The following is a 25,950-nucleotide window of genomic DNA, read 5'->3' as shown; positions in this document are numbered from 1 at the left end:
TGGTTTAAATCAAAGACTCATAATGGCCTATGATTTCAGATTTCTCAAGCTGAAGAGATTTAGGCTAGACAATAACCAAACAAAAAATGGAAAATTATTCGAAACAATATTAGTATTTTGGTTAACCTTAATCAAATACCCTGTAATGAACTAATAAGACTTGGCCGACTCTATCATATCCACATTAACATAGGACAGGGGTAGAGAAGAAAATTTAAAAACTCAAAATGATTGATATTTGGCTTTGGAAAACAGTCTGAATTGTACTTTATCAGATCTATACCCTTTCTGGTTTGACCTCACAATCAACAGCCTAGGATCTTGGTGGTATAAACAAGACAATGAAGATAATTAAATGGCAGTTCATCTACTCAATAGATCAGTGCAATAGTCACTTGCCAATAGAAATGTTTGGGGGCTCTTTTCTTTTTTACATTGCATTGGTTGGTGATTTAGGCATTTGGCCCAAATTAAAATGTGAGAAGTTCTTTTCTCAGATAATATTTCTATTATCTTCTATCTTATATTTATTTCTGAATTTAAACTGTTAACCACTTTGCCCAATGTATTTTATCCTTTACTTAGTATAACTTTTTCAAAGTTCATTGTGTTTTAGCATGTATCAAAAGTTTATTTTTTTATTGCTGAATAGTATCCTACTAAATTAATGTACCACATTTTATTTATCCATTCATCAGTTGATGGACACCTGGATTGTTTCCACTTTTTGGCTACTATGAATAATTCTACAATGAACCTTCATGCACAAGTTTTTGTATGGACAAATGTTTTCACTTCTCTTGGATATATATCTAGGAGTGGAAGTGCTGGGTCATATGGTAACTATGTTTCGCATTCTGAAGAACTGCCAGACATGTCCAAAAGGGCTGCACCATTTTACATTCCCACCAGCAATGTATGAGAGTTCCAATTTCTTCACATCTTCACCAACCCTTACAATTGTCTTTTTTATTATAGCCATCCTGATGGGTGTGAACTGGTATCTCATTGTGGTTTTGATTTACATTTCCCTAATAGCTAATGATAAGGAGTTTCTTTTCTTTTTTTTTTTTTTATTATTATACTTTAGGTTTTAGGGTACATGTGCACAATGTGCAGGTTTGTTACATATGTATCCATGTGCCATGTTGATTTCCTGCACCCATTAACTCGTCATTTAGCATTAGGTATATCTCCTAATGCTGTCCCTCCCCTCTCCCCCAGCCCCACAACAGTCCCCGGAGTGTGATGTTCCCCTTCCTGTGTCCATGAGTTCTCATTGTTCAATTCCCACCTATGAGTGAGAACGTGCGGTGTTTGGTTTTTTGTCCTTGCGATAGTTTACTGAGAATGATGTTTTCCAGTTTCATCCATGTCCCTACAAAGGACACGAACTCATCATTTTTTATGGCTGCATAGTATTCCCTGGTGTATATGTGCCACATTTTCTTAACCCAGTCTATTGTTGTTGGACATTTGGGTTGGTTCCAAGTCTTTGCTATTGTGAATAGTGCTGCAATAAACATACGTGTGCATGTGTTTTTATAGCAGCATGATTTATAGTCCTTTGGGTATATACCCAGTAATGGGATGGCTGGGTCAAATGGTATTTCTAGTTCTAGATCCCTGAGGAATCGCCACACTGACTTCCACAATGGTTGAACTAGTTTACAGTCCCACCAACAGCGTAAAAGTGTTCCTATTTCTCCACATCCTCTCCTGTTGTTTCCTGATTTTTTAATGATGACCATTCTAACTGGTGTGAGATGGTATCTCACTGTGGTTTTGATTTGCGTTTCTCTGATGGCCAGTGATGATAAGCATTTCTTCATGTGTTTTTTGGCTGCATGAATGTCTTCTTTTGAGAAGTGTCTGTTCATGTCCTTTGCCCACGTTTTGATGGGGTTGTTTGTTTTTTTCTTGTAAATTTGTTTGAGTTCATTGTAGATTCTGGATATTAGCCCTTTGTCAGATGAGTAGGTTGCAAAATTTTTCTCCCATTCTGTAGGTTGCCTGTTCACTCTGATGGTAGTTTCTTTTGCTGTGCAGAAGCTCTTTAGTTTAATTAGATCCTATTTGTCAATTTTGGCTTTTGTTGCCATTGCTTTTGGTGTTTTAGACATGAAGTCCTTGCCCATGCCTATGTCCTCAATGGTATTGCCTAGGTTTTCTTGTAGGATTTTAATGGTTTTAGGTCTAACATTTAAGTCTTTAATCCATCTTGAATTAATTTTTGTATAAGGTGTAAGGAAGGGATCCAGTTTCAGCTTTCTACATATGGCTAGCCAGTTTTCCCAGCACCATTTATTAAATAGGGAATCCTTTCCCCATTGCTTGTTTTTGTCAGGTTTGTCAAAGATCAGATAGTTGTAGATATGCGGCATCATTTCTGAGGGCTCTGTTCTGTTCCATTGATCTACGTCTCTGTTGTGGTACCAGTACCATCCTGTTTTGGTTACTGTAGCCTTGTAGTATAGTTTGAAGTCAGGTAGCGTGATGCCTCCGGCTTTGTTCTTTTGGCTTAGGATTGACTTGGCGATGCGGGCTCTTTTTTGGTTCCATATGAACTTTAAAGTAGTTTTTTCCAATTCTGTGAAGAAAGTCATTGGTAGCTTGATGGGGATGGCATTGAATCTATAAATTACCTTGGGCAGTATGGCCATTTTCACGATATTGATTCTTCCAACCCATGAGCATGGAATATTCTTCCATTTGTTTGTATCCTCTTTTATTTCATTGAGCAGTGGTTTGTAGTTCTCCTTGAAGAGGTCCTTCACATCCCTTGTAAGTTGGATTCCTAGGTATTTTATTCTCTTTGAAGCAATTGTGAATGGGAGTTCACTCATGATTTGGCTCTCTGTTTGTCTGTGATTGGTGTACAAGAATGCTTGTGATTTTTGTACATTGGTTTTGTATCCTGAGACTTTGCTGAAGTTGCTAATCAGCTTAAGGAGATTTTGGGCTGAGACAATGGGGTTTTCTAGATATGCAATCATGTCATCTGCAAACAGGGACAATTTGACTTCCTCTTTTCCTAATTGAATACCCTTTATTTCCTTCTCCTGCCTGATTGCTCTGGCCAGAACTTCCAGCACTATGTTGAATAGGAGCGGTGTGAGAGGGCATCCCTGTCTTGTGCCAGTTTTCAGAGGGAATGCTTCCAGTTTTTGCCCATTCAGTATGATATTGGCTGTGGGTTTACTGGCAAACTGAATCCAGCAGCACATCAAAAAGCTTATCCACCATAATCAAGTGGGCTTCATCCCTGGGATGCAAGGCTGGTTCAACATACGCAAATCAATAAATGTAATCCAGCATATAAACAGAGCCAAAGACAAAAACCACATGATTATCTCAATAGATGCAGAAAAGGCCTTTGACAAAATTCAACAACGCTTCACGCTAAAAACTCTCAATAAATTAGGTATTGATGGGACGTATCTCAAAATAATAAGAGCTATCTATGACAAACCCACAGGAGTGTCTTTTCATGTGCCCAGTGGCCATTTGTTTATCTTCTTTAGAGAAATTTCAATTCACATTTGTACCTATTTTAATTTTTTTTGTCTTTTTATTGTTGAGTTGCAAGGATTCTTTATATATTCTGGATACAAGTCCCTTTTAAGATATATAATTTGCAAATATTTCTCCCATCCTGTGAGTTGTCTTTTCACTCAATACCATTAAGTATTCTTTAAACAACACAAATTTTTAATTTGGACAAAGTCCAGTTTGTCTATTTTTTCTTTTGTTAATCATGATGTTTTTGGTGTCATATCTAAGAAGGCTTTGCCTAACCGAAGGTCACAAAGATTTATTCCTATTTGTGTTCTAAGGGTTTTATAGAGTTTTCTGTTACATTTAGGTCTATGATTATGTATGGAGGGATCCCCAAGATCACCTTCAGATTTAATGATTCACTAGGAAGACTCATAGGACTCAGCATATAGTCATACTCACTGCTACGGTTTATTACACCGAAAGGGTACAAGATGCATTGGGCACAGTGTAACTACAGTCAACAATAATTTATTGTACGTTTTAAAATAATAAAAAGTTTAATTGGGTTGTTTGTAACACAAAGGAAGGATAAATGCTTGAGATAACGGATACCCCATTTACCCTGATGTGGTTGTTATGCATTGTATGCCTGTAATAAAAGGTCTCATATACCTCATAAATATATAAACCTACTATGCACCTACAAAATTTAAAAAAAAATTTAAAAGAGTCATTGGTCAAAGTCTAGGGAAAACAGACACAAGCTTCCAGAGTACTGTGTCAGTAGAGTCACCCTGCAATGAGTTGTGACAAGATGTCATTGCCAACCAAGGAAGTTCATTAAAGACTCAGCACCCGTTGTTCTTGTTGAGGGCTGGTCACGTAAACAGCCTCTGTCTGGCATGTATCAAAACTCTGAACTCCCAGAAAGAAAGCAAACGTTCAACATAAACCATAGCGTTTGTACAGTTTAGGCAGGGTAAACCACTGTTATTAGTTCTGGGAATGGTGAGAACTCTCCCAGAATCCAAGTGTCTAAGTTTCTAAATGCCAGCCAAGGGCCAACCTTGTAAGCAAGCCTTTCCAAGAATAGCAGTTCTGGCCTACTGTCTTAACTCTTTTCTGCACAATGGGCTTAATTTTTGTGTGTGGTATAAGGTAGAGAGTTCAACTTCATTCTTTTGCATGTGGTTGTCACTGTTCCAGCACCATTTGTTGAAAAGGCTATTTTTCCCTCATTTAATTATCTTGGCGTCCTTGTCGAAAATTAATTGACCAAAATATAATGGTTTATTTTTGAATTCCCTGTTCTATTCCATCGATCTATATGTCTATCCTATACCAATATGACACAGTTTTGATAGTTTTGTAGTTTTGATAGCTTTAGAGTAAATTTTGAAATCATGAAGTGTGAGCTCTCCAACTTCAGTCTTCTTTTTAAATATGAATGTTAGGATCAGCTTGTCAATTTCTGCAAAGATCCCAGCTGGTATGTTGATAGAGATTGTGTTCAGTCTGTCCATCAGTTTTTGATATATTGCCATCTTAATGATGTTAAGTCTTCCGACCCATGAACATGGAACTATATTTCAATTTATTTAGGTCTTTAATTTCTTTCAACATGTTTTATAGTTTTCAGAGTATTTGTTTTGGACTTCTTTTGTTAAATTTATTCCGACGTATTTTGTTATTCTTAATGTTATTTCTAATGGAATTGTTTTCTTAATTTTATTTTAATATTGTTCATTGCTGCCGTTTACAAATACAGTTGGTTTTTTTATTGTAGTAAGACATTTAACATGAGATCTACCCCTTAAAAAATTTTTAAGTGTACAATACAGTATCATTAACTATAGGCTTGATGTTGTACAGTAGATCTCTAGAACGTTTTCATCTTACATATCTGAAACTTTATACCCATTGAATAGCAAGTTCCCATTGTCCCCTCTACCCAGCCCCTGACAACTACTGTTCTACTCTCTGCTTCTATGAGTTTGGCTGTTTCAGATTCATTACATAACTGGAATCATACAGAATTTGTTGTTCTGTGACTGGCTTATTTCTCATAGCATAGTGTTCTCCAGGTTCATCGACACTGTCATATTTTGCAAAATTTCCTTCTTTTTTAAAGGCTGAATAATATTCCATTTTATGTATTACCAGATTTTCTTTTGCCATTCAGTTGTTGATATATATTTAGGTTATTTTCATATCTTGACTATTGTGAATAATGCTGCATTTGAACATGGGCATGCAAATATCTCTTCAAGATTCTGACTTCAATTCTTTTGGATAAATATCCAGAAGTGGGATTGCTGAATCATACGGTAATTCTATTTTTAATTTTTGAAGAACCTCCATAATGTGTTCTATAGTGGCTGCACCATTTTACATTCCCTGCAACAGTGTACAAGGGTCCTAATTTCTTCACATTCTCACCAATACCTGTTATCTTTGGGTGTTTTTTTAACCATGGTCATCCTAACAGGTGTGAGGTGATAGCTCATTGTGGTTTGATTCGCATTTCCATGATGATTAGTGATAGTGATGTTGAGCATCTTTACATGTGTGTGGTGGCTATTTGTATATCACCTTTGGTGAAATGTCTACTCAAGTAAAATTTAATTGATTTTTGTTATTGATCTTATATCATGAAACTTCACTGAACTCATTTATTAGTTGTAGTTGCTTGTTAGTGAATTCCTTAGAATTTTCTATTACAAGATCATGTCATCTGCAAATAGAGTTTTTACCTCTTCATTTCCAATCTGGATGCCTTTTATTTCTTTTCTTAATCTCCCTGGTTCAAGCCCCCCATAAAATGTTGAATACAAGTGATAAGAGTGGACATCCTTGTCTTGTTCTGATCTTCGGGGGGAAAGCTTCAGTCTTCAACCACTCATTATGATGTTAGCTCTGGGTTGTAGGAAAAAAATCTAAACTTTTATTAGACTGAGGAGGTTCCTTTCTGTTCCTAGTTTATTGAGTGTTTTTATCATGAAGGTGTGTCGAATTTTGTTATGTGTTTTTTTCTGTATCTATTAAGATGATGCGTTTTTTATCTTTTATTCTATTGATGTAGTGTATTACATTAATTGATGTTCAGATGTTAAAACAGCCTTGAATTTCTGGAATCAGTCCCACTTCATGTTGCATAATCCTTTTAGTATATCACTGAATTTGGTTTTCTAGTATTTCCTGGAGGATTTTTGCATCTATATTCATAAAGGATATTGGACTGTAGTTTTCTGGTGACATCTTTGTCTGATTTTGGTATCTGGGTAATATTGGCCTCATAGAATGAGTTGGGGAAGTGTTCCCTTCTCTTTTTTGGAAGAGATTGTGAAGAGCTAGTATTAATTCCTCTTTAAATGTTTTGTAGAATTAACCAGTTAACCCATCTGTGCATGGGCTTTACTACTATGTGGGAACGTTTGTTTATTTGTTTGTTTGTTCATTTGAGACAGAGTCTAACGATATCACCCAAGGTGTTCTCAAACTCCAGGGCTCATGCAATCCTTCCACCTCAGCCTCCCAAGTAGCTGGGAATACAGGCACAAGCCATATGCCCGTGCATCACGAGCCAAGAACCCATACTTTGTAGGAAGTTTTGTACTTACTAATTTGATATATTTGTTTGTAATAGGTCTATTAAGATGTTATCTTTCTTTTTGAGTTGGTTTGGGTAGTTTGTGTCTTTCTAGGAATTTGTCTGTTTCATTGAGATTATGTAATTTGTCCACATATGGCTGCGGATGGTATGCCCTTATAATCCTTTTTCTTTCTGAAGGTCAGAATTGAGGTCTTTATTTCTTCTTTTTGATCCTTCTAGCTAACGATTTGTCTATTTTGTTGATATTTTCATAGGAAAAAATTGGGGATTCATACCCTTTCCCTATTGTGTTTCTAGTCTCCAGTTCTTTCCACTCTAATCCTTATTATTTCCTTCCTTCTGCTTGCTTTCAATTTAGTTTGCTCTTCTTTCTTTATTGTCTTAAAATTGAAAGTTTGTTTATTGATTTGAGATATTTATCCTTTCTTTAATATAGGCATTTATAACATAAGTTGTTCGTTAAGTGCTGTTTTAGCTGCATCCCATAAGTTTTGCTATGTTGTGCTTTCGTTTTCATTCATTTCATTATTTTCTAATTTTGCTAGTGATTTTTTCCTTAATGCATTTATTATTTAGAAGTGTGTTGTTTAATTTCCACATATTTGTAAATTTCCTTAATTTCTTTTTGTTACTGACTTCTGTTGTGGTTAGAGAACATACTTCATATGATTTGAATTTTAAATTTATTATGGCTCATCTTATGGCCCATAAGGGCAACAAGCTAAACCATGGACCAGCTAGAAGTTTAACAGAGATAATCAGATAAAGAAACAGCTAAGAATGTCCCATATCATCAGTATTTTTATGGCTCTTCTCACGTATCACCAGATTGCTTTCAAAAAGGATTGTACCAGCATACAGCACTGCTAGCTACATATAAGTCTACTAGCTTCACTATAACCTCTTTGTCTTGGCTGTTTCACTTAATATTTGGTTTATAATTCTGCAGAGCATGTTTATTGTTCACTATAAAGTTCAAAGACTTGGGCCGGGCATGGTGGCTCACGCCTGTAATCCCAGCACTTTGGGAGGCCGAGGAGGGCGGATCACGAGGTCAGGAGATCAAGACCATCCTGGCTAACATGGTGATACCCCGTCTCTACTAAAAATACAAAAAATTAGCCAGGTGTGGTGGCAGGCGCCTGTACTCCTAGCTACTTGGGAGGCTGAGGCAGGAGAATGGCATGAACCCGGGAGGCAGAGCTTGCAGTGAACCGAGATTGCGCCACGCCACTGCACTCCAGCCTGGGCGACAGAGCGAGACTCCGTCTCAAAAAAAAAAAAAAAGTTCAAAGACTTCATCATAGAAAAAGAGATAACTTTTGATTTATGTTCTTTCCTCTCCTCTTCCAAGTCACCTGGAACCTCTATGACTCCAAGTAGTGGGTCCTTTCCCAGTGCATATGATCACCAGTCATGTAAAGATAGTCGTCAAGGTCAATGGCAACGCCGAAGAAGGCTGGATGGGGCACTGAATAGAGTTCCAGTTGGATTTTATCAAAAAGTATGGAAAGTTTTGCAGAAGGTGAGCATAATACGTTGTTGATGTCTCATTTTTGCCCCTTGAAATTCTCAGTCTCCTTGGCAGAGATATGACATGACTGTAATATAATCACTGCAATTATGTAAAAGTCAAAACTCAGATAGACAAAACCAAGAAGAAAACATAAAAATGAAACAGTTGATTTGTTATTGTGGCATTATTAATAATTTAATCTCTTTCTATTATTTTTCCCATAGTAATTTTTGTTTCTAAATTAGACTTTTAAAATAATCACTTCTCTCCTTCTGGCCATAGTTGGACATTGTGATACATTTGCTGCTAATCAAATGAATTTGTTACTAAAGAGCAAACTTTCTTTGTAGCTGTGGAGGGTTGTAAATGTTATTTGTAGCAATGTGCTATTCATAACCAAGTATCAGTAGAGTAAAACAAATGCAGTACTTGGGGAGTTTGTGTTAGGAGTTATTACCTATATTTTTTCTTCGATGAAAACTACTAAATAAATGCAAAGTCATAATGATGGTAATAGTTCGGAGACTCTTTGATATGACCAATATTTATTTTTTCTTTTGAAAGCCTATTTGGCCAGAAATTTAAGGGCATGCCACACTATTATGGTGGTGACAGTTTTAGAGGGCCAACAACACTATTATGCTCAGCATAGGTCTCATTCATAGTCTCTTAGGTGCCAGTTTCTGCATCATTGGCTTTAATAAGGACCTGAAGATCACTTCATCCAAGACTTAAAACCCTTTAGTTATGTTTTTTCCCCTTTGGGCACTGATATTCTTCCAAGGACAGAATCAGGTGATCTTTTAGAAAGGTAAAAGTTGATTCCTCAGACTATGGGCTCTGGCAATCTTCCTTTTAAAAAGTACTGATAACTTGCTTTTTTTACAGCTAACTTCTATAGCACAATGGTGACAAATACTATTTTATCTCTTCAGCTATGCATGGATTATGGCAATGTTCTATGTGCTCATACAGCAAAGAACAAAACAGACAATAATCTTCATTCTCCTTGAACTTATATTCTACTAGGGAGAAACAAATTGTAAATAATAATAAGTAAATAAGCAAAGTATCTAGAATGGTAAAAGATGATAAGTACTGTGGAAAAACAAGAGCAGGGTAAGAGTATTTATGAAGGGATGGGATGCTTAACTAGAAAATGTAGTAACGGTACATGTCCGATAAATGCATGTCTTCATTTTCAAATTAAGACTTTATGTTCAAAGAAAAGCACTTAAAATTTAAATGAAAATATATTGTTTTAAATCATTTATAAACCAATATCTCTCATACACAACATGCAATGTACAGTAATTAAATTTGGCATTTCTGAAAGCATTGTTATAAAGATATTTAGAGTTATACCCAGTAACACATAGTTTTGTTGAATACTGTAATTTGGAACAATAGCCAGTTCTATAAATGACTTTAAAATTCTAAAAGTATTGGTGTGCTAGGAATGACAAATTTGATTTGTGTGAATACTCTTTAAATTCTGTAAAGGTTTTTTTTTCTTTTTCTTTTATTATACTTTAAGTTCTAGGGTACATGAGCACAATGTGCAGGCTCGTTACATAGGTATACATGTGCCATGCTGGCCCACTGCACCCATCAACCTGTCATTTACATTAGGTATTTCTCCCAATGCTATCCCTCCCCCCGCCCTCCACCCCACGACAGGCCTGGTGTGTGATGTTCCCCACCCTGTGACCAAGTGTTCTCATTGTTCAATTCCCACCTAGGAGTGAGAACATATGGTGTTTGGTTTTCTGTCCTTGTGATAGTTTGCTGAGAATTATGGTTTCCAGCTTCATCTATGTCCCTGCAAAAGACATGAACTCATGCTTTTTTATGGCTGCATAGTATTCCATGGTATATATGTGCCACATTTTCTTAATCCAGTCTATCATTGATGGGCATTTGCACTGGTTCCAAGTCTTTCCTATTGTGAATAGTGCCGCAATAAACATATGTGTGCATGTATCTTTATAGTAGCATGATTTGTAATACTTTGGGTATATACCTAGTAATGGGATTGCTGGGTCAAATGGTATTTCTAGCTCTAGATCCTTGAGGAATCACCACACTGTCTTCCACAATGGTTGAACTAGTTTACACTCCCACCAACAGTGTAAAAGTGTTCCTATTTCTCCATATCCTCTCCAGCATTTGTTGTTTCCTGACTTTTTAATGATCCCCATTCTGACTGGTGTGAGATGGTATCTCATTGTGGTTTTGGTTTGCATTTCTCTGATGACCAGTGATGATGAGCATTTTTTCACGTGTCTGTTGGCTGCATAAATGTCTTCTTTTGAGAAGTGTCTGTTCATATCCTTTGCCCACTTTTTGATGGGGTTGTTTGATTTTTTCTTGTAAATTTGTTTAAATTCTTTGTAGATTCTGGATATTAGCCCTTTGTCAGATGGGTAGATTGCAAAAATTTTCTCCCATTCTGTAGGTTGCCTGTGCACTCTGATGGTAGTTTCCTTTGCTATGCAGAAGCTCTTAGTTTAATTAGATCCCATTTGTCTATTTTGGCTTTTGTTGCAATTGCTTTTGGTGTTTTAGTCATGAAGTCCTTGAACATGCCTATTGCCTAGGTTTTCTTCTAGGGTTTTTATGGCTTTAGGTCTAACATTAAATCTTTAATCCATCTTGAATTAATTTTTGTATGAGGTGTAAAGAAGGGATCCAGTTTCAGCTTTCTACATATGGCTAGCCAGTTTTCCCAGGACCATTTATTAAATAGGGAATCCTTTCGCCATTTCTTGTTTTTGTCAGGTTTGTCAAAGATCAGATGGTTGTAGGTGTGTAGTGTTATTTCTGAGGCCTCTCTTCTGTTCCATTGGTCTATATCTCTGTTTTGGTACCAGTACCATGCTGTTTTGGTTACTGTAGCCTTGTAGTATAGTTTGAAGTCAGGTAGCATGATGCCTCCAGCTTTGTTCTTTTTCTTAGGATTGACTTGGCAATGCAGGCTCTTTTTTGGTTCCATATGAATGTTAAAGTAGTTTTTTTCCAATTCTGTGAAGAAAGTCATTGGTAGCTTGATGGGGACGGCCCTGAATCTATGAATTATCTTGAGCAGTATGGCCATTTTCATGATATTGATTCTTCCTATCCATGAGCATGAAATGTTCTTCAATTTGTTTGTGTCCTCTCTTATTTCCTTGAGCAGTGGTTTGTAGTTCTCCTTGAAGAGGTACTTCATATCCCTTGTACGTTGGATTCCTAGGTATTTTATTCTCTTAGTAGCAATTGTGAATGGAAGTTCACTCATGATTTGGATCTCTGTTTATTTTTGGTGTATAAGAATGCTTGTGATTTTTGCACATTGATTTTGTATCCTGAGACTTTGCTGAAGTTGCTTATCAGCTTAAGGAGATTTTGGGTTTAGACGATGGGGTTTTCTAAACATACAATCATGTCATGTGCAAACAGGGACAATTTGACTTCCTCTTTTCCTAATTGAATACCCTTTATTTCTTTCTCTTGTCTGATTGCCGTGGCCAGAACTTCCAGCACTATGTTGAATAGGAGTGGTGAGAGAGGGCATCCCTGTCTTGTGCCAATTTTCAAAGGCAATGCTTCCAATTTTTGCCCATTCAGTATGATATTGGCTGTGGGTTTGTCTTAAATAGCTCTTATTATTTTGAGATATGTTCCATCAGTACCTAGTTTATCGAGAGTTTTTAGCATGAAGGGCTTTTGAATTTTGTCGAAGGCCTTTTCTGCATCTATTGAGATAATCAGGTGGTTTTTGTCGATGGTTCTGTTTATGTGATGGATTACTTTTATTGATTTGCATATGTTGAAGCAGCCTTGCATCCCAGGGATAAAGCCAACTCGATCGTGGTTGATAAGCTTTTTGATGTGCTGCTGGATTTGGTTTGCCAGTATTTTACTGAGGATTTTCCCATTGATGTTCATCAGGGATATTTGTCTAATATTCTCTTCTTTTTGTTATGTCTCTGCCAGGCTTTGGTATCAGGATGATGCTGGCCTCATAAAATGAGTTAGAGAGGATTCCCTGTTTTTCTATTGATTGGAATAGTTCAGAAGGAATGGTACCAGCTCCTCTTTGTACCTCTGGTAGAATTCAGCTGTGAATCCGTCTGGTTCTGGACTTTTTTTTGGTTGGTAGGCTATTAATTATTGCCTCAATTTCAGAACCTGTTATTGGTCTATTCAGAGATTCAGTTTCTTCCTGGTTTAGTCTTGGGAGGGTGTGTGTGTCCAGGAATTTATCCATTTCTTCTAGATTTTCTAGTTTATTTGCATAGAAGTGTTTATAGTATTCTCTGATGGTATTTTGTATTTCTGTGGGATCAGTGGTGATATCCCCTTTATCATTTTTTATTGTGTCTATTTGATTCTTCTCTCTTTTCTTCTTTATTAGTGTTGCTAGCGGTCTATCAATTTTGTTGATCTTTTCAAAAAACCAGCTCTTGGATTCATTGATCTTTTGAAGGGTTTTTTGTGTCTCTGTCTCCTTCAATTCTGTTCTGATCTTAGTTATTTCTTACCTTCCGCTAGCTTTTGAATTTGTTTGCTCTTGCTTCTCTAGTTGTTTTAATTGTGATGTTAGGGTGTCAATTTTAGATCTTTCCTGCTTTTTCTTATGGGCATTTAGTGCTATAAATTTCCCTCTACACACTGCTTTAATGTGTCCCAGAGATGCTGGTATGTTGTGTCTTTGTTCTCATTGGTTTCAAAGAACATCTTTATTTCTACCTTCATTTCGTTAGGTACCCAGTATTCATTCAGGAGCAGGTTGTTCAGTTTCCATGTAGTTGTGCAGTATTGAGTTAGTATATTAATCCTGAGTTCTAATTTGATTGGACTGTGGTCTGAGAGACAGTTTGTTGTGATTTCTGTTCTTTTACATTTGCTGAGAAGTGCTTTACTTCCAACTATGTGGTCAATTTTAGAATAAGTGCCATGTGGTGCTGACAAGAATGTATATTCCGTTGGTTTGGGGTGGAGAGTTCTGTAGATGTCTATTAGGTCTGCTTGGTGCAGAGCTGAGTTCAAGTCCTGGATATCCTTGTTAACCTTCTGTCTCATTGATCTGTCTAATATTGACAGTGGGGTGTTAAAGTCTCCCATTATTATTGTGTGGGAGTCTGAGTCTCTTTCTAGGTCTCTAAGGACTTGCTTTATGAATCTGGGTGCGCCTGTATTCGGTGCATATATATTAGGATAGTTAGCTCTTCTTGTTGAATTGATCCCTTTACCACTATGTAATGGCCTTCTTTGTCTCTTTTGATCTTTGTTTGTTTAAAGTCTGTTTTATCAGATACTAGGATTGCAACCCCTGCTTTTTTTTTGCTTTCCATTTGCTTGGTAGATCTTCTTCCATCCCTTTATTTTGAGCCTATGTGTGTCTCTGCACGTGAGATGGGTTTCCTGAATACAGCACACTGATGGGTCTTGACTCTTTATCCAATTTTCCAGTCTGTGTCTTTTAATTGGGGCATTTAGCCCATTTACATTAAGGTTAATATTGTTATGTGTGAATTTGATCCTGTCATTATGATATTAGCTAGTAATTTTGCTCGTTAGTTGATGCAGTTTCTTCCTAGCATTGATAGTCTTTACAATTTGGCATGTTTTTGCAGTGGCTGGTACTGGTTGTTCCTTTCCATGTTTAGTGCTTCCTTCAGGAGCTCTTGTAAGGCAGGCCTGTTGGTGACAAAATCTCTCAGCCTTTTGCTTGTCTGTAAAGTATTTTATTTCTCCTTCACTTTTGAAGCTTAGTTTGGCTGGATATGAAATTCTGGGTTGAAATTTCTTTTCTTTAAGAGTGTTGAATATTGGCCCCCACTCTCTTCTGGCTTGTAGAGTTTCTGCCGAGAGATCAGCTCTTAGTTTGATGGGCTTCCCTTTGTGGAGAACCCAACCTTTCTCTCTGGCTGCCCTTAACATTTTTTTCCTCCATTTCAACCTTGGTGAATCTGACAATTATGTGTCTTGTGGTTGCTCTTTTTGAGAAGTATCTTGTGGTGTTCTCTTTATTTCCTGAATTTGAATGTTGGCCTGCCTTGCTAGTTTGGGGAACTTCTCCTGGAAAATATCCTGCGGAGTGTTTTCCAACTTGGTTCCATTCTCCCCGTCACTTTCAGGTACACCACTCAAACGTAGGTTTGGTCTTTTCACATAGTCCCATATTTCTTGGAGGCTTTGTTCATTTCTTTTTACTCCTTTTTTCTCTAAACTTTTTGCTTTATTTCATTAATTTGATCTTCAGTCACTGGTATCCTTTCTTCCGCTTGATTGAATTGGCTACTGAAGCTTGTGCGTGCGTCATGTAGTTCTCGTGCCGTGATTTTCAGCTCCATCAGGTCATTTAAGGTCTTCTCTACGCTGTTTATTCTAGTTAGCCATTCATCTAATCTTTTTTCAAGGTTTTTAGCTTCCTTGTGATGGGTTCAAACATCCTCCTTTAGCTCAGAGAAGTTTGTTGTTATCAACCTTCTGGAGCCTACTTCTGTCAGCTTGTCAAAGTCATTCTCCATCCAGCTTTGTTCCGTTGCTGGTGAGGAGCTGCGATCCTTTGGAGGAGAAGAGGTGTTCTGGGTTTTAGAATTTTCAGCTTTTCCACTCTGGTTTGTCCCCATCTTTATGGTTTTATCTACCTTTGGTCTTTGATGTTGGTGACCTACAGATGGGCTTTTGGTGTGGATATCTTTTCTGTTGATGTCGATGCTATTCCCTTCTGTTTGTTAGTTTTCCTTCTCGCAGTCAGGTCTGTCAGCTGCAGGTCTGTTGGAGTTTGCTGGAGGCCCACTCCAGACCCTTTTTGCCTGGTTATCACCAGCAGAGGCTGCAGAACAGCAAATACTGCTGCCTGATCCTTCCTCTGGAAGCTTCGTCTCAGGGGGCACCTGCCTGTATGTGGTGTCATTTGGCCCCTACTAGGAGGTGGCTTCCAGTTAAGCTACACAGGGGTCAGGGACCCACTTGAGGAGGCAGTCTGTCCTTTCTCTGAGCTCAGACACTGTGCTGGGAGAACTACCGCTCTCTTGAGAGCTCTCAGACAGGGATGTTCAAGTCTGCAGAGGTTTCTGCTGCCTTTTGTTCAGCTATGTCCTGCCCCCAGAGGTGGAATGTACAGAGGCAACAGGCCTTGCTGAGCTGAGGTGGGCTCCACCCAGTTGGAGCTTCCCAGGCAGCTTTGTTTACCTACTCACGCCTCAGCAATGGCAGACACCCCTCCGCCAGCCAGGCTGCTGCCTTGCAGTTCGATCTCAGACTGCTGCGCTAGCAGTGGGCAAGGCTCTGTGGGCACAGGACCTGGCGAGCCAGGTGTGGGATATAATCTCCTGGTGTGCCATTTGCTAAGACCACTGGAAAAGTGCAGTATTTGGGAAGTGTCTTGATTTTCCAAGTACAGTCTGTCACGGCTTCCCTTGGCTAGGAAAGGGAAATCCCCCAAACCCCCCAACACCCACTTCCCGGGTGAGGTGATGCCCCACCCTGTTTTGGCTCGCCCTCCGTGGGCTGCACCCACTGTCCAACCAGTCCTAATGAGATGAACCAGGTACCTCAGTTGGAAATGCAAAAATTACCTCTCTTCTGCATTGATCACACTGGGAGCTGCAGACTGGAGCTGTTCCTATTTGGCCATCTTGGAATGGAGACCCAAGGTTTTTTATAAACATCTTTTTTATTAATCAATCATAACATGGCAAAATGTATACTTGCCGTTTCTGAAAAGTGATCCAAACTCTACATCCACAGATGAAAAAATTCTTATAGAATTTTGTGAAAAGCATACATGTTGAGTTAAACAAATTGTATAGCTGTTGGAGTGCCATGAAATTAATACTTGCATTTTGGACTGCTGTAGTTTATACTTTTTATATGTTTCAAATCAGGTGTGCACCATTTGTACTGAGAACACCACAAAATGAATTATCTAAAATCCCTTGATTTTAATATGCGTTTTGGTTTATTAACAAATTACAGTAATTTCTTACACATTTTTGGAAATTAATTGTATAAGAATATATGTATCTGCTTATGGATACAGTGTGTAAATAAAACTTTTTTTTTTTTTTTTTTGAGATGGAGTCTCGCTCTGTCGCCCAGGCTGGAGTGCAGTGGCGCAATCTCGGCTCACTGCAAGCTCCGCCTCCCGGGTTCACGCCATTCTCCTGCCTCAGCCTCTCCGAGTAGCTGGGACTACAGGCGCTCGCCACCACGCCTGGCTAATTTTTTTGTATTTTTAGTAGAGACGGGGTTTCACCATGGTCTTGATCTCCTGACCTCGTGATCCACCCGCCTCAGCCTCCCAAAGTGCTGGGATTATAAGCGTGAGCCACCGCGCCCGGCCGTAAATAAAACTTTTGCTCACTAAACTATCGCAAGGACAGAAAACCAAACACCGCGTGTTCTCACTCATAGGTGGGAATTGAACAATGGGAACACTTGGACACAGGATGGGGAACATCACACACCGGGGCCTGTCATGGGGTTGGGGGAGGGGAGAGGGATAGCATTAGGAGATATACCTAATGTAAATGACGAGTTAATGGGTGCAGTACACCCACATGGCACATGTATACATATGTAACAAACCTGCACGTTGTGCATATGTACCCTAGAACTTAAAGTATAATAATAAAAAAAACAAGGATTTAAAAAAAAAAAGAAAACTTTTGCTCACTAAAAAATAAGTAAATAAATAAATGCATGTCTTGAGTTTTTTCCTATGGCCTAAAATTGTTTTCCAAGGCCTTTTTGTGATGGCCGTGTGACCTAGTATGATATCTTTCCAGATAGTCTCTGAATATTTGGGACTAGTCTATCCCAAAAGATAGAGCTTTCCTACTCATTCCATTTCCCTAAGTAGAGGATGAACCTTAGGTCTCCTATAGTCCAATCCTGCATCTTGGCACTTAGGAATCACAACCCCATGGCAAGGGCACTTGGACTGCAGAGCCCCTTGCCTAGTCTGTAATTACTCAGCATATACCACATGAAGCACACATAGAAATACAGTGTCTCCTTACAGCCTCCCCGTTGTTTGTCTATCCTTGGTGATATGGTTTTTGGTGATATGGTTTTTTTCTCTTTTGCAGTGTCACGGACTTTCTGTGGAAGGATTTGTCCTTCCTTCTTCTACCACTAGAGAGGTAAGAGTCTCTTTCTTGCACATTTATGTGACTGATAACTTTTCTGGCTAAAGTATCCCAGTGATCACTTATTTTTCAAAGTGACAGATCTATGCTTTTATAAATCAACTGAACATGAAATGCATTTGAAGAAAAGAGAATTTTTTTAATTGAAAGAGAATATTATAGAATATGTGTGGATTACTTTATATGAAGACAAATTCTTTTAGTGGTTGATTAAGTTAGGCTGGCTTATGTGAGTGTTGTGAGGGTTAGACAAGGCAGAGGGATCAAATTCTATGAATGCATGACTTCTCATGTCTCCCGTCCTTCACATTCCCACCTTTCTCTAGTAGGATGTTTATAGACCATTAGAACATAAACCAGTGGTTGTTAGCTACAACTATATGTTGGGGTAACCTGGGTTCCAATTTCCAATTTAGTGGATTAGAATCTCCACAGATGGGACGTGAGCATCTGTATTTTTTTTAATCTGTAGAATGATTCTTATATATAACCATGGTTGGAAAATATTACCATGAACCACAGACATAGATTATCAGATGCTTTTATATTTTCCTTTTTGTCCAAATTACACAGAAATTATAAAAACTAGCTTTTACACACAGTCAACAAAGGAGCTAGTGTTAGCATGATTGAAGTAGTAAGATTCAATAGTAGAAAGTTCTCAAAAATGCTGGGGTTGTTGCAGATAGTATCTTGGGGGACAGGTACAGAAAGCTAATGTTATGCTTCAGGGCTTCACTATTGCCTACAGGCCTTTTCTCTAATCAAGAATGCCGTGTCCCCCATTTGTCTTTTCTCTACCTTTACGCAAGAGTGAAATGTTCATATAATTAATAATACATACCTGAAAAGTACCTTTAAGAGTCTTCAAACATTATTTTTACATTTTTAAATTTGGTCTTAAACACCATTATGTAAAATAGGCAAAGAAGGAATTATCATTCCTAATTTATGGATAAGGAAACAAATTTAGAGATTAATTGTCTAAGGTTGTATAACTAGTAACTAACAAAGATAAGACTTGAACCCAAGTCTTTATACTCCAAATCTACATTGCCTCCCTAGAGGATATACTCAATACAAGTTTACCAAAGCATACTTCTCAGTCCCCTTCACCCCAAAATAACTTTACATTTCTTAATGCCCTTTTTAATCTAATAGTATACGGATGTTTTACATAATTCTAATTTTTATGTATTATACATACAATTTTAAGTTTTACCTCAGTTTTTCCTTTATTTACAGTCATCAGATTTTAATAAACAGTCATGTAAAAACTCATGAAGTTGCTATGCCATGATATGCCATTCCCATGCTTAAGTTACCTCTAGTTTTACACTTGTGACTAAAGCTACTATAAGTACTCTTCTATATGAAGCTTTCTTCCTCTTTTGAATTACTATCTTAGGATGCACTCTCAGAAATAAGATTATGGGTTAGAGGGCATGGACACTCTTATAGCTCTTGTTATGCATTGCCAGATTGCCCTCCAAAAATATTGAAGCAGTTTACTCACTCAGTTATTTTGAAGGGGGCTGAATCAATGCTCATGGCTATAGTGTTTTTACTGCCTTTCAGAGCAGGTGATTGATGTTTCTTGGATGATGGACTCTTAGGGAGTGATTTTCTTTTTCTCTATCACAGATGACTCCAGGTGAGATTAAATTCTCTGTTCATGTGGAGTCTGTCCTGAATCGTGTACCTCAGCCAGAGTACCGCCAGCTGCTGGTTGAAGCCATCCTTGTCCTCACCATGCTGGCAGATATTGAAATTCATAGCATCGGAAGCATCATTGCTGTGGAAAAAATAGTGCATATTGCCAATGACTTGTTCCTTCAAGAACAGGTAGGCAAACCTATTGTTTTCTCAATAGAGAAATGTTTTTACTCTAACCTGATGACATTCAGAGGTCTTTGAGGAGCCACAGTCACTTTTTTGTGCCCTCTTCCTCATACTTCTTTTCTGGGCCCCCTTTGTAGCGGCTCTGAGCTCTGTTTGCAAAAGAAGTAGGCCGCAGGAAGATCTCTGTCTTTCACCATGTGTTTTTGGTTTGTGTTAGAGGGTAAAGTTGCCTGGAACTCAGGAGGCTTTATGCTTTTCCCTGAAAGGCCCTGAAGCATACTATTAGCATCACATTTCAAATTTCTGATCACAATGCTTTTTGTAGTTTTAAGGACTTAATAAGAAACTATTGGATGGCATATCCTTTCTGAACTATTAAGGAAAAGAGATTTGGTTTTAGTTTTGCTTTGCTTTTGCTACTCACCGATAGGAAAATAAGAAAGTGAAACTTTTATTCCTACATTTTTCTTATTTTCTTAATAAATCTTCTTCCAGGAAATTATCCACATTCAAAAATACAAACTATTGAAAGTGTCCCAAATGTTGCCTGTATTAACAGTAGGAGCACATAAGTGAAGGACAGGCACTGTTGGCAGTAAGAAAATTTTCAAAACATATAATAGGTATTTTCATTCTGTTAGCCACTGGGAAGAGATGCGATAGTGTTGGAAGTTCTTGCCAGGGCAGTCAGGCAGGAGAAGGAAATAAAGGGTATTCAGTTAGGAAAAGAGGAAGTCAAAATTGTCCCTATTTGCAGATGACATGATTGTATATCTAGAAAACCCCATCGTCTCAGCCCGAAATCTCAAGCTGATAAGCAACTTCAGCAAAGTCTCAGGATACAAAATCAATGTACAAAAATCACAAGCATTCTTATACACCAATAACAGACAAACAGAGAGCTAAATCATGAGTGAACTCGCATTCACAATTGCTTCAAAGAGAATAAAATACCTAGGAATCCAACTTACAAGGGATGTGAAGGACCTCTTCAAGGAGAACTACAAACCACTGCTCAATGACATAAAAGAGGATACAAACAAATGGAAGAACATTCCATGCTCATAGGTGGGAAGAATCAATATGATGAAAATGGCCATACTGCCCAAGGTAATTTATAGATTCAATGCCATCCCCATCAAGCTACCAATGACTTTCTTCACAGAACTCGATAAAACTACTTTAAAGTTCATATGGAACCAAAAAAGAGCCCACATTGCCAAGTCAATCCTAAGCCAAAAAAACAAAGCCAGAGGCATCACGCTACCTGACTTCAAACTATACTACAAGGCTACAGTAACCAAAACAGCGTGGTACTGGTACCAAAACAGAGATATAGACCAATGGAACAGAACAGAGCCCTCAGAAATAATGCTGCTTATCAACAACTATCTGATCTTTGACAAACCCGAGAAAAACAAGCAATGGGGAAAGGATTCCCTATTTAATAAATGGTGCCGGGAAAACTGGCTAGCCATATGTAGAAAGCTGAAACTGGATCCCTGCCTCACACCTTATACAAAATTAATTTAAGATGGATTAAAGACTTACATGTTAGACCTAAAACCATAAAAACCCTAGAAGAAAACCTAGGCAATACCATTCAGGACATAGGCATGGGCAAGGACTTCATGTCTAAAACACCAAAAGCAATGGCAACAAAAGCCAAAATTGACAAATGGGATCTAATTAAACTAAAGAGCTTCTGCACAGCAAAAGAAACTACCATCAGAGTGAACAGGCAACCTACAGAATGGGAGAAAATTTTTGCAACCTACTCATCTGACAAAGGGCTAATATCCAGAATCTACAATGAACTCAAACAAATTTACAAGAACAAAACAAACAACCCCATCAACAAGTGGGCGAAGGATATGAACAGACACTTCTCAAAAGAAGACATTTATGCAGCCAAAAAAACACATGAAAAAATGCTCATCATCACTGGCCATCAGAAGAAATGCAAATCAAAACCACAATGGGATACCATCTCACACCAGTTAGAATGGTCATCATTAAAAAGTCAGGAAACAACAGTTGCTGGAGAGGATGTGGAGAAATAGGAACACTTTTACACTGTTGGTGGGACTGTAAACTAGTTCAACCATTGTGGAAGCCAGTGTGGCGATTCCTCAGGGATCTAGAACTAGAAATACCATTTGACCCAGTCATCCCATTACTGCGTATATACCCAAAGGACTATAAATCATGCTGCTATAAAGACACATGCACACATACGTTTATAGCGGCACTATTCACAATAGCAGAGACTTGGAACCAACCTAAATGTCCAACAATGATAGACTAGATTAAGAAAATGTGGCACATATACACCGTGGAATACTATGCAGCCATAAAAAATGATGAGTTCATGTCCTTTGTAGGGACATAGATGAAGCTAGAAACCATCATTCTCAGCAAACTGTCACAAGGACAAAAAACCAAACACTGCATGTTCTCACTCATAGGTGGGAATTGAACAGTGAGAACACATGGACACAGGAAAGGGAACATCACACACCGGGGCATGTTGTGGGGTCGGGGGAGAGGGGAGGGATAGCATTAGAATATATACCTAATGCTAAATGATGAGTTAATGGGTGCAGCACACCAACATGGCACATGTATACATATGTAACAAACCTGCATGTTGTGTACATGTACCCTAAAACTTAAAGTATAATAATAATAAAAGGAAAAAGAAAAGTATCCAGGGCTTTCTAGGACAATTCTAATTTTAAAAATTATGGATTGCTGTCAGTCCATGTATCTAAAAATGCGTTCCCTTTTAGGCATAGACCTCTAGCCTCAGAAAACTTAGTCTATTTGAATTAAGTCGCCTTAGAAAGAAATTGTGATCAAATGCAGGATAAAAGAATACAAGCTGAAATGAGTAGTACTAGAAGGAGTCAGACCAAAGCTCTACTAGGGTGATTTGTGTTAACATTTGTCTATTAATAGGTATGACTCAATAGATTAATGATTATATTTAACTTTTAGAAATTGATCATAATGGGGAAAATTCTAAACAATTATTAATTTTTAAATAATTCACATGATTTGGGGACCTAGTGAAAAGTGCCTGTATACAAACTCATATTCACCCTTTTGTCCATAAACCTATTTCTTCCTGGATAAACAGTCTAGGGCCCAACTAATTGGTGTTGGGGAGGAGGTTCTGAATTATACTACTCAGGACTTTACTTAGTAGGATTAGTAATTTTTCCTTTCCCCTGTGTTCTTCTTCTACCCTTAAAAACCAAACAGAAAACCCTCGGTGCAGATGATACCATGTTGGCAAAGGATCCCGCATCTGGCATCTGTACTCTTCTGTATGACAGTGCACCCAGTGGCAGGTTTGGCACCATGACCTACCTCTGCAAGGCAGCCGCCACCTACGTGCAGGAGTTCCTGCCCCACAGCATCTGTGCCATGCAATGAGGGCTTTGGTTCCTGGCTTCTGGGAGACTTTTGAACAGCTGGTCCCTGCCTCAGTTGATTGTGCATGGAACTAAAATGTTATTGCCTAATCACTCCGACCCTGCCCCTTTCTGTCCCATCCTTCCCAAGAAGAGAGAACTTTTTCGATGAACTAACTACTTTAGAAGAAGAGAGCACTTACCTGGAGGCTCACCTTGCAGAACCAGTGACAATCTTATGAGTATAATGAACACTCAACCAGGCCTGTCATGATTGGCTTTATTTCTTTCATCATTCATAAAAGTTTGCATGTGTTTTTTTCTCTAGATCTGTTACCAACATAGTTTTCTAACTCCTGTTTGGGGAGCAAGTGTTAATAACTTATTCCTAAAGCTTGGTTTTTCTTATTTGTGATTTTATTGTGTATATGAGTGGTGGGTACTTTGGGACATTATTTCAAATGAGTAAACTCTAAATTGTTAAATATTTATGCTGCTATAAATTAGAATTACCTATTCTACGTGCCTTTTCTTAGGAAAAGAGAGTACTGGATCATGGTTTTCTTCCTTACTTACAGGTTGCTTCACACTGAGTGATAATTTAAAATTGTTTCTGTGTAGAATCATTGTCTCTACTGTTGCCCTCTCTGTGTCTGCACATATAATGCCTCTCTCACTTTGGTGAAATATCAAAAAAATGCAAGTACAGCGTGCATATTTAAGAATTTCTGAACTAACACTTGAAATCACATTTTATAAAGATTGTTGGTACTCAGAGTTGTATTTGCAGCAGAAAGTGCAGAATAACCCAGAGAAATGGAGCCTGGAGCCCAATTCCAGAGAGGAAAGGAAAGAAGACACGATGCCTGGACAATGTCTTATACATAGGGAACAGAGAGGGAATCAGAGGTGGCTTAGTTCCCTGAAGGTAGCCTTATGTGCCTAATCCCTGCCTTTGAAAAACGGGCCAATACACAACACAGACAATAATTTGAAGTCTCTGTATTCGGCAAAGATAAATACAGCAGTCCAGTCTATGGCTGCTCTACTTAGCATTCTTTTCATGTGCTCTTGGTCTGTGTCTCATTCACCTACTTTCTACCGCATCCAACTCAACTCCCTGACACCCCATCCCCCATCTATTCTTAAACTCTTTCATATATATCTTCACTTCCTAATTCTAGTATGCATATCCCTGTATATCATGGTATCTGTGGGCGTGTGTCTATTTCTTATAAAGACACATATTTTTTTGTGTGTGTATGTGTGTGTGTATAAGCATACATGAGAATTTTTCTGAATGTAAGCAGTTTTGATGTGTCTGTATATCAATCTGTGTCTACATTTGACGGACTGAGTAAGAATGTTGCATGTGAGAGAGGGGGTGTGACTGTGGACTCAGACTGACACACACAGGTTGGTGGAAGAATAGCTTCAGTCCTCTTCCTTTGTCCCATATGTAGGTAGCCTTGCTTGACAAATGTTTCTCCTAACTGTCCTTCTTCTGAATTGTGCAGAGACTCTGCTAACTTCCCTGTTTGCACTTAGATAACTTCCTACGTCAACCCCCTCCTTTGTCTTGGATTTCTAAGGTTTTTCCCTAATAATGGGAATGGTGAGGGTGGGGATGAGAGACTCTCTAAACAATTCTTGCAGAACCAGTGACAATCTTATGAATATAATGAATAAGTAAGTATATAGTAGGGTGATAGAATACAGGTAGTAGAAACAAAGAGGACAGCAAACCTTTTCAGCACTTCTCTCAGAGCAAATGGAAACACACAGTAGGTAGCTTTCTGACTACATTATTTTCTGGTCACTTTTAAAGAAAGTTTACAACCTGTTCTGAAACTATTTGTCTTTTCACTGGTTGTAAGTGTACCCCAATCTCAGGGAGTATATCTGTAGTGCCACAGGTGAAAGACCCACTCCTTCCCACACTCATTCGCCTGAACTGAGTCGAAGGGCTGCATTTCTCTGAGTTTACGAAATTGTGTCATTATGGTCCCCATACAGTGGTATTTAACTTTTAAAGCAACTTTTAAGAAAACTCTACTTGTATTTTGTTCATTTTAGGTGTGTGGTAATAAAAAGACATGTTAGACTTTTTTTAAAAGCACTTATGTTTTGAAAATAGAATAAATAAAATTTCCAATTAAATCATGTCTGGTGCCAGTGTGCAAATCTTAGATGTGTTTTTGTGATCGGAGTTTATTTCATGGCTTTATTCTACATACTCTGCTTAATTATACAGTACAGTCAAAGCTCATTCATTGGGTTGAAGTAGAATAATATTAATATATTAATACATATATAGTATATTATACATTTTATAATATGTTAGATAATATATGTAAAGAAATGCAGTTTAATCATTCAAATACATACCCACTCAAACAAGGCTTACTAAATTCAAGCAGGCTTATTGACATCTGTAGGGAACATTTTCTTTTCTTTTTTTTTTTAAGACGGAGTCTTGCTCTATCGCCCAGGCTGGAATGCAGTGGAGATTATTTTCCACATGTAGTCTCCATTTCCTTTTTAACTTGAGTAACCTCAGGTGTTGGTTTGTCCAGGACAGCCCCCATTTATGCCTGTTTTACTGGCATAATTATCAATAGCACTGTGTCACTCTCAAAAAATGTCTCAGTTTGAAAGATATGGTCACCCTGTATTTAGCAGATGTGTGGTTTCTTTTAAGGCTAAGCCAAAAAACCAAGAACTTAAACCACTAGTAGTACTTGTGCAGTAGTGGTATGGGGGTAAGGATGACAGTAGGGGGAAATTCCCTTCCCCACCAAATATAGAAATATTTGGCATAATGGCTCTTAAATAACCAATATTTGAGCACATACCAAATGCCATTGTTATATAGGCACTTAGCGTGAGCCATTTTATCTTCACAATTGCCAT

General features: G+C 38.0%; 1 protein-coding gene across 3 annotated transcripts in view; it reads left to right on the top strand.

Moving 5' to 3' along the window:
• The window catches only part of PHKA1 (phosphorylase kinase regulatory subunit alpha 1), a 139,129-nt gene extending 113,904 nt beyond the window's left edge, over positions 1-25,225 (top strand). For all 3 annotated transcript variants that reach the window (XM_003280876.3, XM_003280877.3, XM_003280875.3), the window contains 4 exons: positions 8,469-8,639; positions 17,717-17,770; positions 19,421-19,621; positions 22,886-25,225. In XM_003280876.3, the coding sequence (XP_003280924.2) occupies positions 8,469-8,639; positions 17,717-17,770; positions 19,421-19,621; positions 22,886-23,059 (600 nt within the window). In that variant the 3' untranslated portion in view covers positions 23,060-25,225. The remainder of the gene's footprint in view (positions 1-8,468; positions 8,640-17,716; positions 17,771-19,420; positions 19,622-22,885) is intronic.
• Positions 25,226-25,950: the final 725 nt, after the last annotated feature.

This window comes from Nomascus leucogenys, chromosome X, assembly GCF_006542625.1.
Source record: "Nomascus leucogenys isolate Asia chromosome X, Asia_NLE_v1, whole genome shotgun sequence".
Taxonomy (NCBI): Eukaryota; Metazoa; Chordata; class Mammalia; order Primates; family Hylobatidae; genus Nomascus; species Nomascus leucogenys.
The sequence above is the reverse complement of the archived record's forward strand: the minus strand, read 5'-3'. Positions and strand labels throughout refer to the sequence as shown.